Raw genomic sequence first — 22,122 nt, forward strand, 5'->3', positions numbered from 1 at the left:
TAATAAACCTGCTCTGTCCTCTCTCTGTGATATAACTGTGTTTGGTCTGTCCTGGGACTAATAAACCTGCTCTGTCCTCTCTCTGTGATATAACTGTGTTTGGTCTGTCCTGGGACTAATAAACCTGCTCTGTCCTCTCTCTGTGATATAACTGTGTTTGGTCTGTCCTGGGACTAATAAACCTACTCTGTCCTCTCTCTGTGATATAACTGTGTTTGGTCTGTCCTGGGACTAATAAACCTGCTCTGTCCTCTCTCTGTGATATAACTGTGTTTGGTCTGTCCTGGGACTAATAAACCTGCTCTGTCCTCTCTCTGTGATATAACTGTGTTTGGTCTGTCCTGGGACTAATAAACCTGCTCTGTCCTCTCTCTGTGATATAACTGTGTTTGGTCTGTCCTGGTCCTGGGACTAATAAACCTGCTCTGTCCTCTTCGTGTCCCTGTAGCCAACGTGTTGGACACCATGTTACTGAGGAGCCCTGGGAGAGACCGGTCAGACAGTAGGTGGGAGAACGGTGGGAGTACAGCCCCGGTTCCAACACAGAGGATCCTCTGGTGCCACTGTTACCACCACTGTCCTGAAGACTCGACCAACAATACCTGCAGGTATGATTCACACGACCGCACAGAGGCACGCGCACAGAGGCACGCGCACAGAGGCACACGCACAGAGGCACACGCACAGAGGCGCACGCACAGAGGCGCACGCACAGAGGCGCACGCACAGAGGCGCGCGCACAGAGGCACGCGCACAGAGGCGCGCGCACAGAGGCACGCGCACAGAGGCGCGCACAGAGGCACGCGCACAGAGGCACGCGCACAGAGGCACGCGCACACATTCCACAGAATTACAACCCTGTTGACACGGTCAATGTCTTTTTCAGACGATCTTAGAATCCACTGTATCTGATATCTAATGTGTAATTAGCTTGCATTAATTAGTGTACAGCAGAGGCCATTCTCATATCGGTCGCTGTCCTGTAAAACAGAAAATACACTGGTGTCTGTGCCACAGCCACTGTGGAACATATGAACTCAGACAGTGATGTGGTATTGAATTACAAGCATAATTACAGACAGATTCATGCCCACTCTCTCCATCCACATCTAGGTGTGTTTATTACACGTCATTGTGGTTGCCGATACAACCTTCTCAGCACTGTGCGTTTTAGTCATGATGAATATATCATGTTGAAAGTTTGACAGTGGAACGGGCACAGATGTTGATGATCACGGTATCTCTTCAGGACTGATGGTTATTGTTTCACCATGGTGGAAGATGAAGAGGGAAGTCTCCCTGTGCTGACCTCTGGGTGTCTGGGGCTGGTGGGTTCGGAGTTTCAGTGCAGGGTAAGTCTGCAGTGTGTGTGCGGTGTGTGTGTGTGTGAACGCCGTCAAGTGCAGGCAGTCACTGTAGAAGTGCAGTTGAACCAGCTTTATAAGCTCTTGTAAAGTCCTTATCATCCCTCTATGACTCACTACACTTCTCAAAGGAATCTCTTCAAATCAGACCTGAACAAACTATACTACCTCTACAATGAAAGCAATGTGTTCGGCCAGCCTTGTCTCGCCATCAACAAGCAGCATTGTAAATACCCTATGCAGATGTAGTATCTTCATTTGAGCCAGTTTGCAACAGCAGGAAATTGTTCCTGCAGCAACAGGAAATGTAAATAATTATGTGGATTATATATACCAGTAGGTATTGATACATTTTTTGTTATGGCAAATCAAGTCTGATATTTTAAAGCGGAAATTACAAATTGTAGAATCCTTTTTTAAACCTCTAGTTCACGACAAGTTTGCATTTCCTGCCGTGCAGGAACATTCCCAGCCACAAAATAGTGAACAAATAAAGATGGTGCATCTGCAGTCCTTCAAACTGTTGTCTAGTAATTAGAGTTGTGTAGATGTAACTGTGTGTTTATGGTGGGTCACAACAGGACACAGGGAATGCCCGTCAGAGGAGGGCTCTGGAGTGCTGTACAGACCAGGACTTCTGCAATAAAGACCTGTATCCTACTTTACCACCACCGAGGGCTCCTGGTAAGAAACACACTCAGTCACACACAGTGAATTCCACCCAGTCAACACAGGGAATCTCTGTCCTCTTGTGCGGAAGAGGCTTTCAGAGTGGGCTCCCTCAACCTGCACTTGGGTGTGATGGGTAGTGACAGTTTAAACTGTTACAAACCACAGTGTATAGTGCTGGCTGGAGTGGCACTTGCTGCTCAGGGGGAAGACAGGGGAAGGCTGGAAGGAAGACAGTGGGAGGCAGGTGAAATGGAGCTGGCAGGCTTGGCTTGTTCTCTCACCCTCTAATGAAAAGGACAGCCTCTCCCCAGGGCCTGCTTGAGTTTCCTGCGCTGCTACGGATCTGAGATATCTGTCCATCTGTCACTCTTCTAGCTAGACACCAACACTGTGTGTGTGTGTGTGTGTGTGTGTGTGTGTGTGTGTGTGTGTGTGTGTGTGTGTGTGTGTGTGTGTGTGTGTGTGTGTGTGTGTGTGTGTGTGTGTGTGTGTGTGTGTGTGTGTGTGTGTGTGTGTGTGTGTGTGTGTGTGTGTGTGTGTGTGTTACATCTATCAAAGAAATTAGTCAAAGACAAATTGATTTGTCAAACGCGGCAAATTGTACCGTGAGATCATTTCCGCGTGTGTCTATCTTCAAGTGTATGTGTATGTATGTGTGTTTGTGTAAATGATTGACAGGAGGCTGGCAGAAAGGCTAGAGTCCCAGAGCAGCTTTGGGCCTCAGGGGTTGCCGTGGCGATGTCAGTGTGACACCCAATCTGTTTTTTTCAGGAAGGGGATATGATCGATCACACACTGAGAGGGGGAGAAGGGGGAAAGAGGAACAAGAGAAGGGGGGATGTGGGGGAGGAGAGTGGAAAATAAGAGTTTGTCCCCATCTCTGAGATTTGGCAGGGTTTGGAATTAAACTGTTATAAACAGATGAATGGAGGAACTGGTAATGTTGAGTTGACCCCCAGTGTTAGGTTTGGCTCTGTGGATGTGTGAACTGACTGACTTTCTCTTCTCTCTCTCTCTCCTTTCTCTCTCTCTCTCCTTTCTCTCTCTCTCTCTCTCTCTCTCTCTCTCTCTCTCTCTCTCTCTCTCTCTCTCTCTCTCTCTCTCTCTCTCTCTCTCTCTCTCTCTCTCTCTCTCTCTCTCTCTCTCTCTCTCTCTCTCTCTCTCTCTCTCTCTCTGACTCTCTTCTGACTCTCTTCTGTCTCTCTCTCTCTCTCTCTGACTCTCTTCTTTTTTTCTCTCTCTCTCTCTCTCTGAGTCTCTTCTTTCTCTTCTCTCTCTCTCTCTCTCTGACTCTCTTCTTTCTCTCTCTCTCTCTCTCTCTCTCTCTCTCTCTCTCTCTCTCTCTCTCTCTCTCTCTCTCTCTCTCTCTCTCTCTCTCTCTCTCTCTCTCTCTCTCTCTCTCTCTCTCTCTTTTCTCTCTCTCTCTCTGACTCTCTTCTTTCTCTCTTCTCCTCTCTCTCTCTCGCTCGCTCTCTCTCTCGCTCTCTCTCTCCTGTAGATTACGTGGACAGCAGTATCCACCACATGGCTCTCTTTATCTCTGTCACAGTCTGCAGCATCATCCTGGCGCTCATCATCGTCTTCTGTTACTTCAGGTGAGAAAACACACATGGACTTGGACTCCGACTCACCCACTGAGGAGATTGGTAACATAGACCAATGTAAGAAGAAGGATAAAGCCCTTAGTAGCATTACTAAAGGCTTTACCAATGTGTCTCTTCCAGGTATAAGCGTCAGGAGTCCCGGCCTCACTACAGTATTGGTCTGGAGCAGGATGAGACTTACATTCCCCCTGGAGAGTCTCTGAAGGACCTAATAGAACAGTCCCAGAGCTCTGGATCAGGATCAGGACTCCCCCTGCTGGTGAGCGCTCAACACTGCACATCACACACATCAGCAACCAATGGCAAAATCAGTCCAGCAATACAGTGGTACTCTCTCAGTGGGTTAGTTATGTTGAATTAGATGCATAAATCGTGATTATGATGTGGGTTAGTTATGTTGAATGAGATGCAGAAATCGTGATTATGATGTGGGTTTGTTATGTTGAATGAGATGCAGAAATCAGGATTATGATGTGGGTTAGTTATGTTGAATTAGATGCAGAAATCAGGATTATGATGTGGGTTAGTTATGTTGAATTAGATGCAGAAATCAGGATTATGATGTGGGTTAGTTATGTTGAATTAGATGCAGAAATCAGGATTATGATGTGGGTTTGTTATGTTGAATTAGATGCAGAAATCAGGATTATGATGTGGGTTTGTTATGTTGAATTAGATGCAGAAATCAGGATTATGATGTGGGTTAGTTATGTTGAATTAGATGCAGAAATCAGGATTATGATGTGGGTTTGTTATGTTGAATTAGATGCAGAAATCAGGATTATGATGTGGGTTTGTTATGTTGAATGAGATGCAGAAATCAGGATTATGATGTGGGTTTGTTATGTTGAATTAGATGCAGAAATCAAGGTTATGATATTAGGATATTGTGATCTTGACGATTACCATGTTCACTTTAGTTGTTGACGACGATGATTGTTTTATTGAGGCTGACAACGGTGTGTGGGTGTTTTCCTGTGCTCAGGTGCAGCGCACCATAGCCAAGCAGATTCAGATGGTGAAGCAGATAGGTAAGGGCCGCTACGGGGAGGTGTGGATGGGTCGCTGGAGAGGAGAGAGAGTAGCTGTCAAAGTGTTCTTCACCACCGAGGAGGCCAGCTGGTTCAGAGAGACAGAGATCTACCAAACTGTCCTCATGAGACACGAGAACATACTGGGTAAGGACAGAGAGTTGAGTGTGTGTGTGTGCTTCCTTGCGTGCATCTCTACATGTGTGTGTCTTTTGGCTTGATTCAATCCGTAGCCGGGAGATCTGCATTGTAGCGGGATTTACATTTAAAGGCAACGATACCGTGTTCACAGTAAACGCTGTGTTTGTCGGCTCAACCGGAAGTTACCTTTAAATGTCAAACGCATTACAACGCAGATATTCCACGCTACAGATTGAATCGAGCCCTTTGCATCTCCTCAAAGATCTCCCCCCCCCCTGTCTCCTCCCTACCCAGGCTTCATAGCAGCGGACATCAAGGGAACAGGCTCGTGGACCCAGCTCTACCTGATCACAGACTACCATGAGAGTGGCTCTCTGTACGACTACCTGAAGTCCACCACGCTAGACATCAAGGCCATGCTGCGGCTGGCCTACTCCTCAGTCTCAGGCCTCTGTCACCTCCACACAGAGATCTTTGGCACCCAGGGCAAGCCGGCCATCGCCCACAGAGACCTGAAGAGCAAAAACATCCTGGTGAAGAAGAATGGAGCCTGCTGCATCGCAGACCTGGGTCTTGCCGTCAAATTCATCAGGTAGGACAGGAAAGGGACATCTGACATGCATCAGGTCATGAGAAAAAACAAAACATCTTTATAGAGCAGATTTGTTCTACTTTGTTATGTTTCTATACTTTTCACTCTGGTAAAAATTAGCATCGTTCCAGAAATGCAAAGACTGTGTCGTTTTAATGATGCAATGTTGATGAAAATATGTGGTATTTCTCTCCCTACTCCTGCCTCTCTCAGTGACACCAATGAGGTGGACATCCCACCCAACACCAGGGTGGGCACAAAGCGCTATATGCCCCCAGAGGTGCTGGACGAGAGTCTGAACAGGAAACACTTTCAGTCCTACATCATGGCCGACATGTACAGCTTCGGCCTCATCCTCTGGGAGATCGCCCGGCGCTGCGTCTCTGGAGGTCAGACACGGCCCACAATGCTCTGCTTCACAATCATTTTTAGATGTGAAGTAGACTGACATGATCTTTGATCATGTGCATGCAGACATTTGCCAAAATGCTTGTCCAGTTAAAAATGTTTCTTATTTAAAGTTTTTTTTCTATCCTGTTCAGTAGGGGTGTAACTGTTCACCAAACCCACTGTTCGGTACTTATTGCGGTTTTGGGGTCACGGTTCGTTTCAGTACAGCGGGAAAATAAATTGACATACTTAATTTTTGATCATTTGGAAAAAGATGCTAAACTAACCCAGGAATAGATCATGAACCATATAATGCCTGGTGAGCGCACAATCAGGTATATAAACTTTGTAGACACTCTCATAAAGGGGGCACGTCTGTAGCACGGTCCTTCTCATCTCCCACTCAGCAGGACGCAATGTTTTGGAATGTTCAGATAGAAACAGTCCGTCGAGAACAAACATGCCATTCTGACATATAGAATAAGGAATCACATCAGCTCTATTCATGGCATTTCTATCTGCAACGCTTGGCAACTGAATGTGGCCCTGGAGGTCCATCTATCTGTAGTAAGCGCAACACAGGGTGCATTGGTCAATTAATTGACAACTTGGGCTTGGGTTTGCTTATATAGAGTGGGTAGAGGTCTTCATGGGTCCAAAATGTTGGACTCCTTCCAAAATGGACCTGGGGCTTACCCACCCCGGGTCTCTATATGGGCTACCCGTTACAAACAGACCCGAGGACAGCTAATCCCATTCCGTATAGACCTTGTTGGATGCAGACCTAGTGAGGGAAGCAGCAGAAAGGTAAATTGTTAAGCTACTTTATTAACTAAAGCTGATAAAACGTGAGGGAGAGGAGATTGAGGTTGAGTGGCTATGCGGTGTGTGTACTGTGAGCGAGTGACACAGGGAGCAAGCAGGATGGAGGGAGAGACTGAGAGAGAGAAGGCAACCAACCAAGCCGACTCACGCTAGTAAACTTCTAGCTTGCCATAGCTAGGTTATTTGTCACCCAACGTAGTATACAGAGTTTCTAACCTCTGTTAGAGTTGTGTCAATTCGAATCTGGTATCAGGATAAATATGACATTGAGTCACCGATTGTATACTATGTATTTTTTATTAGCTAAGCAATAAGTGGTAAATGCAATTTTCGTATATACGGGCTCTCTGTCCCACCTCGCAGGGAAAACAGAGAACTGACTTGTTCTTGACAAAGATATTATAAATATACTCTGACAGAAATAGTTCCTGCTTCCGAGCTGGCCTGTCAGAGTAGAGACTGGGCGTGGTTTAGACTCACCCAGCCTATCGTTGATTGTTGGCGTAGAGCTGGTCCCGGCCCCCAGGCCCTCCAGTTGATAGATGTAACTGTTGCTGTGAAGAATATCTATGCGCTCATGCTCGATACCGTTATCTCGCACCTGGCTCCTGTTATGTAACAAAAGACCGTTTGTTCTCGCAACACTACGTTCTGAATGTGCCCCCCCCCCAACTCATTGCACAGTTCCTGTCTTCATGTTATTCTGTATTTTTCCATCATGAGAAAGGCCCATGGCCCTCAAACTGTTAACAATGTTTCAAGTCAGCTATGTTGCATAACACATACATACATCCATACAAGCCAACAGCAGATACTATTCAATCACATATATGGTAATGGCTATAGTGCATAACACAGAATCCTCATACCTCAGAGGCGCAATATTGCGAGACATCCGGCAATGCTTGCGAAACAGACCAAGAAGACCAGGCCGGGATTTGAGAAGTCAATGACAAAAGGGGGAAATTCTTCTTTAGATGTTAATTTTCTCTCAATCTAAAGGCACAACCTAGATTTGAGCCAATGTCAAGTAGTTGAACATGTTAGACCCGATGACGACCGTTAGACCCGATGACGACCGTTAGACCCGATGACGACCGTTAGACCCGATGACGACCGTTAGACCCGATGACGACCGTTAGACCCGATGAGGTGTTTCTGCGCACGAGCTTAGCTCGCCAGCGTTGCCGTGAGATCGCCTACAAGTGTGATCAGGAATCTCTATTGGAGAAGCAGTTTCTGCCTATCGTCATACTGTCTTTGGTAGTACCTGTCTTGACTGCATCAAAACGAGAGAAGTTAGTTAGCTAAGTTAGCTCGGGAGGCTGCATGCACTTTCCCCCTGTCTGACAGTTACAAATAACAACAACTCTACCTGTTGGCTCTTGGTTGTTGTAGCATATCCTTCCCCTTTTAACTATTAATTGCGTCATTTTAATTCTGTCTTCCCATTGATTTGATATCTCCTAGCGTCTGTGCCACACACGGCTAAAAGGATCATTTGAAGTGCGGCAATTAAGATTTGAATTTTGATTACAACATGCGCATAGGTTCTAGTTGTTTTAACGCAATAGCCTGAAATGTTTTTCTTCTACTCATGTATTCATTTGGGTTCACAGTTTGGACCGAACCGAGGTCCAAATAAATACGTGTTTCGTTACACCCCTACTGTTCAGTTATCTTACCCCCTTCCACTCTGTGTATCATCTTACTACTCTCTCAGCTGGGATGACACAGTATTTTGTATTTATTATGGATCCCCATTAGCCACTGCCAAAGCAGCAGCTATTCTTCCTGGGGTCCAGCGAAATGAAGGCAGTTTATATAATTTGAGAACATTTACAATACATTCACAGATTTCACAACACACTGTGTGCCCTCAGGCCCCTACTCCACCACTACCACATATCTACAGTACTAGATCCATGTGTGTGTGTGTGTGTGTGTGTGTGTGTGTGTGTGTGTGTGTGTGTGTGTGTGTGTGTGTGTGTGTGTGTGTGTGTGTGTGTGTGTGTGTGTGTGTGTGTGTGTGTGTGTGTGTGTGTGTGTGTGTGTGTGTGTGTGTGTGTGTGTGTGTGCCAAAGTTTGTGTTGCTTCACAGTCCCCGCTGTTCCATAAGGTGTTTTTTTAATCAGTTTTTTAAAATCTAATTTTACTGCTGGCATGATTTACTTGATGTGGAATAAAGTTCCATGTAGTCATTGCTCTATGTAGTACTGTGTGCCTCCCATAGTCTGTTCTGGACTTGGGGACTGTGAAGAGACCTCTTGTGGCATGTCTTGTGGGGTATGCAAGGGTGTCCGAGCTGTGTGCCAGTAGTTTAGACAGACAGCTCGGTGCTTTCAACATGTCAATACCTCTCATAAATAAAAGGAGTGATTTCAGCCAGGAGAGATTGACATGCATATTATTAATATTAGCTCTCTGTGTACATCCAAGGGCCAGCCGTGCTGCCCTGTTCTGAGGGCCAGCCGTGCTGCCCTGTTCTGAGGGCCAGCCATGCTGCCTTGTTCTGAGGGCCAGCCGTGCTGCCCGGTTCTGAGGGCCAGCCGTGCTGCCCTGTTCTGAGGGTCAGCCGTGCTGCCCTGTTCTGAAAGTCCTTTTTGGTGGCACCTGACACACGACTGAACAGTAGTCAAGGTGTGACAAAACTAGGGCCTGTAGGACCTGCCTTGTTGATAGTGTTGCTAAGAGCATCGCTTTATTATAGACAGACTTCTCCCCATCTTAGCTACTACTGCATCAATATGTTTTGACCATGACAGTATACAATCTAGTGTTACTCCAAGCAATTTAGTCATCTCAACTTTCTCAATTTCCACATTATTTATTACAAGATTTGGTTGAGGTTTAGGGTTTGGTGAGTGTTTTGTTCCAAATACAATGCTTTTAGTTTTAGAAATATTTAGGGCTAACTTATTCCTTGCCACCCACTCTGAAACTAACTGCAGCTCTTTGTTGAGTGTTGCTGTCATGTCAGTGTCTGTACTGGCTGACATGTATATCGTTTAGTCATCCGCATATATAGAAACTCTGGCTTTACTCAGTCAGTGGCATGTCTTTAGTAAAAAAATGCAAAAAGCAAGGGGCCTAAACAGCTACCCTGGGGAATTTCTGATTCTTACTGTATTATATTTGATAGGCTTCCATTAAAGAACACCCTCTGTGGTCTGTTAGACAAGTAACTCTTTATCCACATTATAGCAGGGGGTGTAAAGCCATAACACATATGCTTTTCCAGCAGCAGACTGTGATCAATAATGTCAAAAGCTGCACTGAAGTCTAACAAGGCAGCCCCCACAATCATTTTATCATCAATTTCTCTCAGCCAATCATCAGTCATTTGTGAAGTGCTGTGCTTGTTGAGTGTCCTTTCCTATAAACATGCTGAAATTCTGTTGTCAATTTGTTTACTTTAAATAGCATTGTATCTGGTCAAACACAATTTATTCAAGAAGTTTACTAAGGGTTGGTAACGGGCTGATTGGTCTGCTATTTGAGCCAGTAAAGGGGGCTTTAATATTCTTGGGTAGAGGAATGACTTTAGCTTCCCTCCAGGCTTGAGGGCACACGCTCTCTAGTAGGCTTAAATTGAAGATGTGGCATTATCGAGTGGCATTATCGCTATTATCCTCAGTCATTTTCCATCTAGATTGTCAGACCCTGGTGGCCTGTCATTATTGATAGACAACCATACTTTTTTTCACCTCTTCCACACTGACTTTACAGAATTCAAAAGTACAATTATTGTCTTTCATAATTTGGTCCGATATACTTGGATGTGTAGTGTCAGCATTTGCTGCTGGCATGTCATCCCTGAGTTTGCTTATCTTGCCAATGAAAAAGTTGTTACGGTAGTTTGCAATATCAGTGGGCTTTGTGATGAGTGTCAAGATCTAACATCTCTCTCTCTCTCCATGTGCCTCATGCCCTGTAGGCATCGTAGAGGAGTACCAGCTGCCCTACCATGACCTGGTGTCCTCTGACCCCTCCTATGAAGACATGCGGGAGGTGGTGTGCACCAAGAGACAGAGACCCTCCTTCGCCAACCGCTGGAGCAGTGATGAGGTAAGGAAGAATCTTTGTGATTCTGTTATATGCTTGACCTCAGTATACGCATTCATCTGCTGCTGTGTTTGATCTGAACGGGGTGTGTGTGTTCAGTGTCTCAGACAGATGGGGAAGCTGATGACGGAGTGCTGGGCCCACAACCCCGCGTCTCGCCTCACTGCTCTGAGAGTGAAGAAGACCCTGGCCAAGATGTCGGAGTCTCAGGACATCAAACTGTGACACGCTGCTGCTCCTCCTGCCGCCACCTAGAGGCACTCATCCCCTAGAGACATGTCCTTGGCCTAGGGCCACTCTGCCAGGCCCACGGGAGGAGGGCAAGGCAGGAGATAGAGAGATTGAAAGTGAGAGAAATGAGAATGAGAGAGAGAGAGGGAAAGAGTGAGTGAGAGGGAAAGAGTGGGTTTTCCCAGGTTCAGGATCTGCTCTCTTCTTACCCGTGCCACTGCCAAGACAGAGAGAGTCCCAGTGGGCAGTTTCTGTTCTGGGCCAGTCTGGTCTGAGCCGGTCTGGTCTGGTCTGGCATTGCTTTCTGTGAAAGCGGAGTGGCTGTGTGAGTGAGGGGAAAACACAAGGACAGAGAGTACCCTCTGCAGGAGAGGAGTAGTCACTCCGCCCCCTCATGGCCAAGAGAGGGACGAGAAAGAGGAGTTCCTGCTCTGTCCATCTAAAGCCATATAACAGTATTGTTTTGTTTCCGAGGTAACATTTTATTACAACGAGCCACAGTAACCCCTTCAAGACCCTTCAGAACAATGTCAGAATGTTCATGAAGCTTAATGCCATGTTTACGACATTGTTATCTCGGGTTATGATTTCTAGTTCAAATAAAGACTGTTTTCCCCCCCGTTGTGCTTCAGCAACTGGCCCTATTTGTTTATCTTCAAACCCAGGTATTTGGTTCTATTCATACAGGGAAACACATTGCTTCAATATTGGCCATTTGGCTATCCAAAGGAGTCATTCTTAATCCCCCGAAATGTCTCTTAATCTCAAGGACTAACGATAGGAGAAAAGGGTCATCGTTATGTTATGATTCTGATGAAGCTGATGGTTAATTAAAAAGCATGGGAGTGATGTTACTGGGCAATTCCATGGTAACAGAGTGATGCTGAGAATCAGATGTTCTACTTTCAAATGCATGTCAAACAAAAGCCAATGACTGCAAAGTTAAACAAACCATGCAACAGGCGGAGACATTTGATCAACTTCCACTAAAAATGTAACAAAAACACATTAACTTGAAGAACAGTGCAGATGCTACATTTGGTAACAGACTGTGACTGTGTGTTTCTATACATTTTAACGTGAAAACTCTTGAGTTACTTAATGTGGAATTGCCCTAATCAGGCTACCCGAGTCATGCCAATAAGATGGACTCACTCATGGCTGTCTTGCTACTATAATATTCTCGTTTTCTCCCTCTCACAGAATTGAATTGTAAATAACAATGTTGAAATGTATTGATAATGATGGACTTAATAATAATGTTAAATATGTTTTGGGTGTTTGCCTTTGACTTGTGTACAGAATAACTCGCTGAGTGTCCACTATGGCATGTGCCTTATTTAATCTGTATATATGTGTATAAGAGAGTGTGTGTGGACCAGGAGAACATTCCCTAATAAAATGCTGTCAGTCTCCATATCGTCTCTCTTTTCGATTAGACTATTTTCTCTCTCTCTCACCAACGAACACACACATACACAGGAAAACTGCAGAAAAATCCTACAGGAATCCTAAAGGAAATCCTACACCTTATGAATCCAAAGAGAAAAGCAGGATAAATAGATTCAAGTAAGATCAACCAAAATGTGGGTTATGGATGGCTAGGTTTGGGGTTGATCTGGGGACATGAAGCTAGGGTTAAGGTTGTGGTAGCTAGTGTTAGGCCTCTATTCAATCCGTGTCGCGGAAGTTCAGAGTTACAGCCTAATTGATATTTAAAGGCAATGTCCCCGCGTTAGTGGAGACTGCATTCATGGTGAACACTGCATGTCCTCTCAATCGGAAATTACCTTCACATTTCTGTCACACAATCTGTAATGCTTCAGCAATACAGATTGAACGGAGAAAGCCACCAGAAAGTGGAAAAGAAGATTCAGATTCTGCTTTCAGTGTTGCATATAAATATAATTTATTATTAGTTTTAAAAATTCTTTCTTACACTTTGTACAGGAACTTAACAGAGGAAATGCAAGCATTTGCAAGTGACATGATGAATGCCAGAACAGAATTGGCCACATTCTCACTATACATACAATATTACCCATGAAGCCTCAGGAGAACGATGGAATGCAACGGCTAGCACTTTTCAGTACATACATTTTTTTTATATAAAGGATGCAAAGTTTGCATAGACGGCTTTAGGAAAATGCTCACACAACTGTCAATATTTGTTTTTTTTAACCAAAACTAATCAAACGACTCTTGTCAGCGCTGCTTCTATTCAAGGAATGTTGGGTCGACAGTCATCTTCAATTATTGTACACATACAAATATGCTATCATATAATACAAATATGCTATCATAAAATCCTTATACTTAATGCTTTCCCCTTTGCAAGATAAATAATTTGATAATCTGTCAAAGTTCACATGATTTCACCTATTTCCATTCCCCCCACTGACAGTCAACAGTAACTGTTAGTGTACACTGAGTATACAAAACATTAAGAACCTGCTCGTTCCAAGACATAGACTGACCAGGGGCATCCAGGTGAAAGCTATGATCCCTTATTGATGTCACTTGTTCAATCAATCAATCAATCAAATGTATTCATAAAGTCCTTCTTACATCAGCTGATATCACAAAGTGCTGTACAGAAACCCAGCCTAAAACCCCAAACAGCAAGCAATGTAGGTGTAGAAGCACAGTGGCTAGGAAAAACTCCCTAGAAAGGCCGGAACCTAGGAAGAAACCTAGAGAGGAACCAGGCTCTGAAGGGTGTAAATCCACTTCAATCAGTGTAGATGAAAGGGAGGAGACAGGTGAAAGAAGGATTTTTAAGCCTTGAGATAACTGAGACTTATATTGTGTATGTGTGCCATTCAGAGGGTGAATGGGCAAGACAACATATGTCAGTGCCTTTGAACGGGGTATGGTAGTAGGTGCCAGGCGCACCGGTTTGTGTCAAGAACTGCAACGCTGCTGGGTTTTTCATGCTAAACAGTTTCCCGTGTGTACCAATAATGGTCCTCCACCCAAAGGACATCCAGTCAATTTGACACAACTGTGGGAAGCATAGGAATCAACATGGGCCAGCATCCCTGTGGAACGCTTTCGACACCTTGTAGAGTCCATGCCCCGACGAATTGAGGCTGTCTTGAGGGGGAAAGGGGGAGTAACTCAAAATTCCTAATGTCTGTTATACTCAAGTGTATGTTGTCATTTAGTAATCTGCTCGTGTGAAACAATCAGATTACAGGTATTCAGACATTAGCGCGGAATTTTACATCAATATCAATTATTTGGTAAAAGGCAATCGTATCAGGCTGCATCAGTCCTAAAAAAATATACCGTCTGTCTATCAACAAACGACACATCTTCCACCTTGGAAGACAGACTCCCATCTCTTCCTCTACCCTGGTTCTGTCTCATTTGGACAAGGTCATCATCAGGGGACCATATATGATGAGAGCAGATTGCGATGTTCCACTATGCCAGAGATCTGTATATAATGACTAGATGCTCAAGTCTCCGCCCTAACAATGGGAGTCGTTGTCCCAAAGGCGGGAAGGCAGGCGGTCTGCTTACCGCTGTATTCCCGCGTGGACAGATTTTGACAGGAGTGGAACCTCTCGCTTCCTCTCTGACTATGCTGACTGGCATGCTGTGAGTGAGAGATGACTTGCCTGACTGACCTCTCATTGACCTCTCAGACAGTTCCTTGTATCAGCATCATGGGTTTCATGGCCTAGCATGCAAACCCTTGATAGCGCAATATAAACCCCAAATATAATCGTTTCAAACTAAATATGCAAATTGTAAATAATTGCAGAATAAAAAGCAACAAAAAATAAGTTTAAAACAATGTAATAATACACAACATGAATGATAACAGCTAATATTAATAATGACAGTTTTACACTGTAAAAGGTTACAGTTTTCAATGTTTTGTTTATGTACAGGTCTATTGTCTTTGTATCAGTGACTGTACAATAGGTGTTGTTACTAAGAGAATCCACTAGGCAGCACTGTGGCACAATGAAAACAAAGAACTGTGCAACGAAAGCAGGGGAAAAGAACACAAGGGAAAACTCAACGTTAGGCTGCATAAAAGACAAAAAAGGAGAGATATTTGTGTATAAATGGATGTGTTATTAAATACAGACCTATATAGTCACTGAAACAAGTTCTTCCATCAGAAATATTGACGAGTCATTCAACATCAATGTTGTTTACAGGGGTTACCATGAGGATCCATGGGGGCAGGTGGAGTTGGAGGCCCTTCCCCGCCCCACCCCTTCCTTCCCATGGTCCTATGCTCTGAGCCAGTCTGTCACCACATCCACTATATGGACAGCACTATCAAGCGTTTCCTAGGAAACTGTATCCCGGTAAAGGAAACTGTACCAGGGAGAGAACAGACAGAGCTGACTAACTTTCTCTTTCCTTTGTCAAAATGTTACTCCCAATATACTGTGGAGTGGAGCATGGCTATGATAAGTATGTATGTACGTGTGTGTGTGTCACTATGTCTGTGTGTTCCCTGATTGAAAAAAATGTCGGCCTCTGCCTGTTCTGCATGTCAGCTAACAGATTGCCGCTCTTACTCCCTCGCCTTCTCTCCCTGACTCATCTCTCACTCCTCCCTGGAATTTCCTGTTATTTGACGGACAGGTGTCAGTGGTCCATTGCCATGGGCATGAGGTTCTCATGGCGACCCATCTCCTCCAGCACGGCAGCTAGGCGGCTAAGGTTCCCGTCTGGGAAGTGTTGTGCCTCCCACAGGTCTAAAATCACTCCAGTAGGACTGGACTTAGTGGCAAAGTAGTTCAGATACCTGATGAGGGGAGGGGGGAGAGAAAGAGAGAGAGCGAGAGCGAGAGAGAGAGAGAGAGAGAGAGAGAGAGAGAGAGAGAGAGAGAGAGAGAGAGAAGAAAAGAGATGGCCAAGCTTCAGTAACACTGGACAGTACCACACACACACACGCACACACAGATCATCCAGTCACATCACTACCTGTCCAGGTTCAGTTTGTGTGCCAGCATCCTCCAGTCATTGCCTCTGGTCTGTGGTGCGTCCAGGCTGCCACAGAGCTTCTGTCTGATGGAGAGGGGGATGCGGAAGGCATTGGGCCCCACCAGGGTTGTGATGTTACTGGCTGGGTCCAGCAGGGACGTGTCGATGCTCTGGGTGTCCTGGAAATGCAAGAGAGAGACTGATGTCAGTACAGGGTTCAACTATTTGAATTGACTGAAATGATTCTTTGGGAGCTGATTGTTGGAGTTAGGGTTCCAAGTTTAGTTCTCATTCGAATTGGTGCATGTCTTCATCAAATTGTCTAGCCAGCTCCTAGCCTCTAGTCAGACAGAAAGCCCCAGACAGACGGAGACGAGTGTCTACAGTACTAAGGCCAGGGCCAGGGCAAGTTACACAATGCACACTATCCAATGTTCCCTGTTCCATCTCTGCTCCAATATTCTCTTTGTGATTATTCCCTTAGATCTGTGTTCTGTGTGGAGCTATGAAATATAAAACCAGTAATGCTTGTAACTCTCATAACAGACAAGCTCTCAACGAGAGGGCTGTCTGTGCAGCAGGCTCAAGGCTCACTGTCTGAGTAAATTAGTTCACTGACAGAAGGCTAAACTCAATACCCAGGAGGGACAAAGACATGGAAAAAGACAGGGATGTTTGATATAACAGCAGCCTCAATTCAAGTTAGCAGTAAGTCCGACTAAATCAAGTTAGTCTGATTTGTCTGAGCATGTATGCATGATTCAGCATGTAAATGTTTATTAGTACACTATACGTACTCTATCTGGACACTCTAATATCTCCTTACCTCTGAGAGGGTGGTGTCCAGCTGGAAGATCTGTCCCTCCCCCTCCACCTGTCGGACACACAGTTTACAGACCAGGTCTACGGTGCTGGGACAGAACCTCTCCAGGGTGAAGGTACAGTGGAGGTTCCTCTGGGACCCAGACCACACCTGCTGGAACGACAACTCCTGGGAAGAGAGGGGGTGGTGGGGTGGGGGGTTAATACTGGCACCAAGGGTGCTTGTGTGTCTGTACTCTCCGTGTTTGCTGTGCGTACCTGATACTTGGCTAGTAGCTTGCTCTTCCACAGTGTGTGTGGGACGTCGTGGATGGACAGTCGCAGGTTGTGGGTGCTGTCCTTGAAGTTGAGAGTCTTTGGTTCGTCCAGCAGTTTCCCTCCCATCTGCTTCTCCATCTGTAGGACCTCCTATAATAACACAGAGACACACAGGGTTAAGACATGAGACAACCACTCTATCCGCGCTGTTTGAAGCAGAGAATTATGGGATACGATCCATCTAGAAACATTCCCAACCTTTGACATTCACTTCTACATTCAACATGATCATTCCCAATTCTCATTACCCCGCATCCCAAACTAAATAACCGGGTCCTATCCTCCTCCCAAAAGTAATAATGACACCTTATCTTTCTTCAGTGTAGGCGGATAGAGGTATTCTAATGTGTTGTGATGGGGGGGAGGACATATTTGTGAGGGCACGGCATAATTTCTCCGGGAGCAGCTTGATGATGGAGATTATATTCAAATGCATGTGCTCATCTCCCCTTATAACGCTTCTGCTGGCTACTCCCACACACACACCCTCCCCCCACCACACACACACACACACACACACACACACACACACACACACACACACACACACACACACACACACACACACACACACACACACACACACACACACACACACACACACACAGCCTCATCCCACCACGCACACACATGCAGATAGCCCACCCCCCCACACACACACACACACACATTGTTCTTACTTTGAGTGAGTCCTGTGTGTCGTCCAGGCAGTAGACTCTAATGTGGTACTCCAGAGCAGGGCAAGTGACGGGGCCGAATATGGCCAACTTGAGCCGCTTGGTGGTGGCCGCGCTGCAGGACTGGCCCACCAGGCAGTAGGTCCCTAGGGTCTCTGTCAGGATGTGACACGCCTCCTCATCCATCTGGATGTAACAGGGAGTGGTGAAGTTCTCCTCTCCTACCACCACTACCTCCTAGAGAGAGAGAGAACGAGAGGGGTGGGAGGGTGAGTGTGAGACTGTGTGTGATTATAGTATCCATGTAAATGTATACATGTGCCTGCCTAGTCCCTACATACGTCTAAATGTTTCATGTCTAACAATAGACCACCATGTATGAGGTTATAGCATAATGTCCCTCTCCTAGTTCCCCCCAGTCACGACAACGCTGGATCATGTGAGAGCATATTCCTGTTTCATTATTGGTGTCGGGGTCTAACTGGGTCAAGAGGCATGCTGAGCTCTGTAATCCTGACGCTACTATGAGCAGCACACAGCCTGGCATCCATTCAACCCATTATGTGAGACAGACAGAGAGAAGAGGAATGACACCATCATAGTGTGTGTGTGACTGTGTGTGTGACTGTGTGTAAGAGAGTTATTTTATTTAGAGCCGGGGCATTTAACAGCAGTATTATAGCTGGTCATTAGGCTCTTTAACTGATCCTGGGGGACAGTATGAGTGTTCCTCACTAGGGGGATGATTACAATACAGTGGAAAACTGGGCTAAGGCCTCACACACACGTGCTGAAAGACTCTTTGTGAGGAGAGACTTACTGACTGACACATGTTACTCATTACACTCTGCTACACGCACACACACACACACACACACACACACACACACACACACACACACACACACACACACACACACACACACACACACACACACACACACACACACACACACACACACACACACACACACACACACACCTCACTGTGCTGGACACATCACTGAGACGTTTGATTATTCACATTGTACGACGGTAATATAAGAGCCAGACGCTGAATCTCTCTCCCTATGCCTGTCTGACTGCCTCTCTCTATGGGGAGAACAGAGGGGAGAGCTACCATTCTGACAGCGCATGTCATAGCAAAAGCAATATATGGCCAGTCCTCCAGTACGTGTGTGGTTGGCCTCAGCTCAGCGGGAAGAGAAGCTGATATAAAGCAGCCAGGCATCATCTACGGATATTACCATCCACATGGCTGACAGGCTGAGATATAATCAATAGTTATTTCTCTGTTTAAACGCTTTCCCGCCGCAATCTCGGTTTATTGGCTGCCCAAAGGCAATCCGTCATAGTCACACGCTACGTAGCCCACATTAAACACTGTATGTATATTACAGATGACTTCCTCATCAAATGTTCATATACCTCCTACAGTAGTAACATCAACATCGTGGAGATTCTCATGTCTGTTATCCATGTTTTCTTTTTGTTTTTTGTCCAAGACACATCGAATCACACTTCTCTCTGAAGGCCTAGAACAATCTGTAGGCTTCAGATTGTGAGTTGATAATCATCAGATTTCACTGTGCTGATGCAATATGGCGTCACTATGTTGATATGGGCAGTGACGGCTCTGTAACATGGTGATGAATGTGTTGAGACTGACAGGACATGCATGTTGGTGATGCAGTGGAACAAACAGCTGAAAAAAGGCTCTACTGGCTCAAACCAGTCTCTCGCTACCGCATCAAACCCTCATCTTCCTCTGAGTCGCTCCCACACTGACTGCAGATGGGTTAGGCAGTCAGAATATACAGTAATCTATAGTTTCTCCTTCCAACAAACTTTTACACAACTCTGAACTAGTCTAAAACCCACTGCTGTTTCTTCGGCTGTTCCCATAGGAGAACCCTTTGAAGAACTCTTTTTGGTTTCAGGTAGAACACTTTTGGTTCCAGGTAGAAGAACCCTTCTGTGTTCCATGTAGAACCCTTTCCACAGAGGATTTTCCTTCACTGCAACTAAGGGGACTAGTCCAAACCATGAAAAACATCCCCAGACCATTATTCCTCCTCCACCAAAATGTACAGTTGGAATGCATTCTGGCAGGTAGAGTTCTCCTGGCATCCACCAAACCCAGATTCATCCGTCGGACTGCCAGATGGTATAGCGTGAATCATCACTCCAGAAAGTTTCCACTGCTCCAGAGTCCAACGGCAGCGAGCAATGCGCATGGTGATCTAAGGCTTGTGTGAGGCTGCTCGGCCATGGAAACCCATTCCATGATGCTCCCGACGAACAGTTCTTCTGCTGACGTTGCATCCAGGGGCAGTTGGGAACTCGGTAAAGAGTGTTGCAACCGAAGACAGGCGATTTTTTACGTGCTACAGCGCTACAGCACTCAGCAGTCCCGTTCTGTGAGCTTGTGTGGCCTACCACTTCGTGGCCGAGCCGTTGTTGCTCCTAGACGTTTCCACTTCATAATAACAGCACTTACAGTTGACAGCGGCAGCTCTAGCAGGGCAGATATTTGACGAACTGACTTGGAATTGGTGGAACCCTATGTATGACAGTACCACGTTGAAAGTCACTGAGCTCTTCCGTGAGGCCATTCAACTGACAATGTTTGTCCATGGAGATTGCATGGCTATGTGTTACATTTTATACTCCTGTCAGCAACGGGTGTGGCCGAAATAGCCGAATCCACTCATTTTAAGGGGTGTCCACATACCTTTGTATATACAGTGTATATGAGCTGCATCATGCGACTATAGGCTATTGATGGTTTGAGGAAGCTTGTGCTCTGTTCCTTGCCTCAGGCTGCACACAATGTTCTCTCATCAAGTGACCACACTGTATTTTCACCCATCAGACTATTCTCAATTTAATATGTAACATTTGTTTCAATTCAGAATGGCCCATTATCAAATGAGCAGGAATAGGGGTAGGAGAAAAAATACCTGTCATCCATATGAGACCACTGGTTAGTTTCACTCATGTCAGGTAGGCTACTTCGGTTATTTCATCGTGACAGTTGAGCCAAAACTCTGTATGGAGACCTCTAACCCGGTTCCTGCAGCTACCCAGTGCTTCATTTGGGAAACCAAGTGAAATCTGTTTGGGGAAATCGATAGTAATATGTTTTCACAATGACATATGTTTCATTAAACTGTTGGCGACCAATTATGTACCAAAGATAACTTGAATCAGTGTTTTCTCATGTTTTTCTGCCATGTGTAATATGCAGTAGGCTACGTATTGCATAACGGCACAAGCATTACTTTAATTCTGTTTTTTGGAGGGGGCTTTGACTCATATAATCCTATGCATATGCTTAAGCTCTAATATGCATATGGGTGTTTTGAATTAGAAAGCGCTGTCCATTTAATCGTGTTAGGCTTTGAAACAACATCCACAACGAAAATGTGTTCCACTCACTTTCAACCTGCTGTTGAACTTCTCTCTTCAAATTGATCAATCGCAGTGAGGTGAGTTTTAAAAGCATATACTGTTTTGATGATAAGTGTTTGGTGTGATTTTCAACTGCGTTTGCATTGATGTCAGAGTGGTTAGAGGGACAATAGAGCCCTTGAGTACCAGTTGGGTTCTACTAACACATGTCCAGAATGCATAAGAGGGAATTACCGTGACTTAATAGTCACGTAGAATTTTACTGCGGTCATGACTCATTACTGCCGGTGTGGTGGTATTATGGTCACCGCAACAGCCCTAGATCTACCTGGAACCAAAAAGGGTTCACTTAAAGGGACAGCCGAAGAACCCTTTCAGAACCCTTTTCTTCTCTAAGTGCAGGAATCGAGGAAATATACAGGAATCGAGGAAATATACAGGAATCGAGGAAATATACAGGAATCGAGGAAATAAAAACAGGAATCGAGGAAATATACAGGAATCGAGGAAATATACAGGAATCGAGGAAATATACAGGAATCGAGGAAATATACAGGAATCGAGGAAATATACAGGAATCGATGAAATATACAGGAATCTATGAAATATACAGGAATCGATGAAATAAAACAGGAATCGAGGAAATATACAGGAATCGAGGAAATATACAGGAATCGAGGAAATATACAGGAATCGAGGAAATAAAACAGGAATGGAGATTATCCCAGTAGTAGCGTTCTACACAACCTTTAACTACTAGAAACCCCACTGCTCTGTTAAGACTTATTTAGGAATGTAAGGATCTAGGGAGTAATACAGGAAACTATGAAATATACAGGAATGGAGATTATCCCAGTAGTAGCGTTCTACACAACCTTTAACTACTAGAAACCGCACTGCTTTGTTAAGACTTATTTAGGAATGTAAGGATCTAGGGAGTAATACAGGAAACTAGGAAACCATCCACTGGGATGATTTCTACATCTATTCCACGTAGGTTCAATGTCATTTCATTGAAAT

General features: G+C 45.1%; 2 protein-coding genes across 4 annotated transcripts in view; one reads left to right on the top strand and one right to left on the bottom strand.

Moving 5' to 3' along the window:
* bmpr1bb (bone morphogenetic protein receptor, type IBb) overlaps nucleotides 1–12,330 on the top strand; it is a 129,528-nt gene extending 117,198 nt beyond the window's left edge. For both annotated transcript variants that reach the window (XM_052525805.1, XM_052525804.1), the window contains 10 exons: nucleotides 449–608; nucleotides 1,250–1,352; nucleotides 1,946–2,048; nucleotides 3,535–3,631; nucleotides 3,761–3,899; nucleotides 4,626–4,818; nucleotides 5,107–5,404; nucleotides 5,618–5,793; nucleotides 10,557–10,687; nucleotides 10,784–12,330. In XM_052525805.1, the coding sequence (XP_052381765.1) occupies nucleotides 466–608; nucleotides 1,250–1,352; nucleotides 1,946–2,048; nucleotides 3,535–3,631; nucleotides 3,761–3,899; nucleotides 4,626–4,818; nucleotides 5,107–5,404; nucleotides 5,618–5,793; nucleotides 10,557–10,687; nucleotides 10,784–10,909 (1,509 nt within the window). In that variant the 5' untranslated portion in view covers nucleotides 449–465 and the 3' untranslated portion in view covers nucleotides 10,910–12,330. The remainder of the gene's footprint in view (nucleotides 1–448; nucleotides 609–1,249; nucleotides 1,353–1,945; nucleotides 2,049–3,534; nucleotides 3,632–3,760; nucleotides 3,900–4,625; nucleotides 4,819–5,106; nucleotides 5,405–5,617; nucleotides 5,794–10,556; nucleotides 10,688–10,783) is intronic.
* Nucleotides 12,331–12,799: 469 nt separating this feature from the next.
* The window catches only part of unc5cb (unc-5 netrin receptor Cb), a 214,527-nt gene continuing 205,204 nt past the window's right edge, over nucleotides 12,800–22,122 (bottom strand). For both annotated transcript variants that reach the window (XM_052525803.1, XM_052525802.1), the window contains 5 exons: nucleotides 17,692–17,925; nucleotides 16,952–17,101; nucleotides 16,698–16,862; nucleotides 15,872–16,050; nucleotides 12,800–15,692 (listed from right to left, as the gene is read on the bottom strand). In XM_052525803.1, the coding sequence (XP_052381763.1) occupies nucleotides 15,533–15,692; nucleotides 15,872–16,050; nucleotides 16,698–16,862; nucleotides 16,952–17,101; nucleotides 17,692–17,925 (888 nt within the window). In that variant the 3' untranslated portion in view covers nucleotides 12,800–15,532. The remainder of the gene's footprint in view (nucleotides 15,693–15,871; nucleotides 16,051–16,697; nucleotides 16,863–16,951; nucleotides 17,102–17,691; nucleotides 17,926–22,122) is intronic.

The sequence above is a fragment of the Oncorhynchus keta genome, chromosome 9 (genome assembly GCF_023373465.1).
Source record: "Oncorhynchus keta strain PuntledgeMale-10-30-2019 chromosome 9, Oket_V2, whole genome shotgun sequence".
NCBI lineage: Eukaryota > Metazoa > Chordata > Actinopteri > Salmoniformes > Salmonidae > Oncorhynchus > Oncorhynchus keta.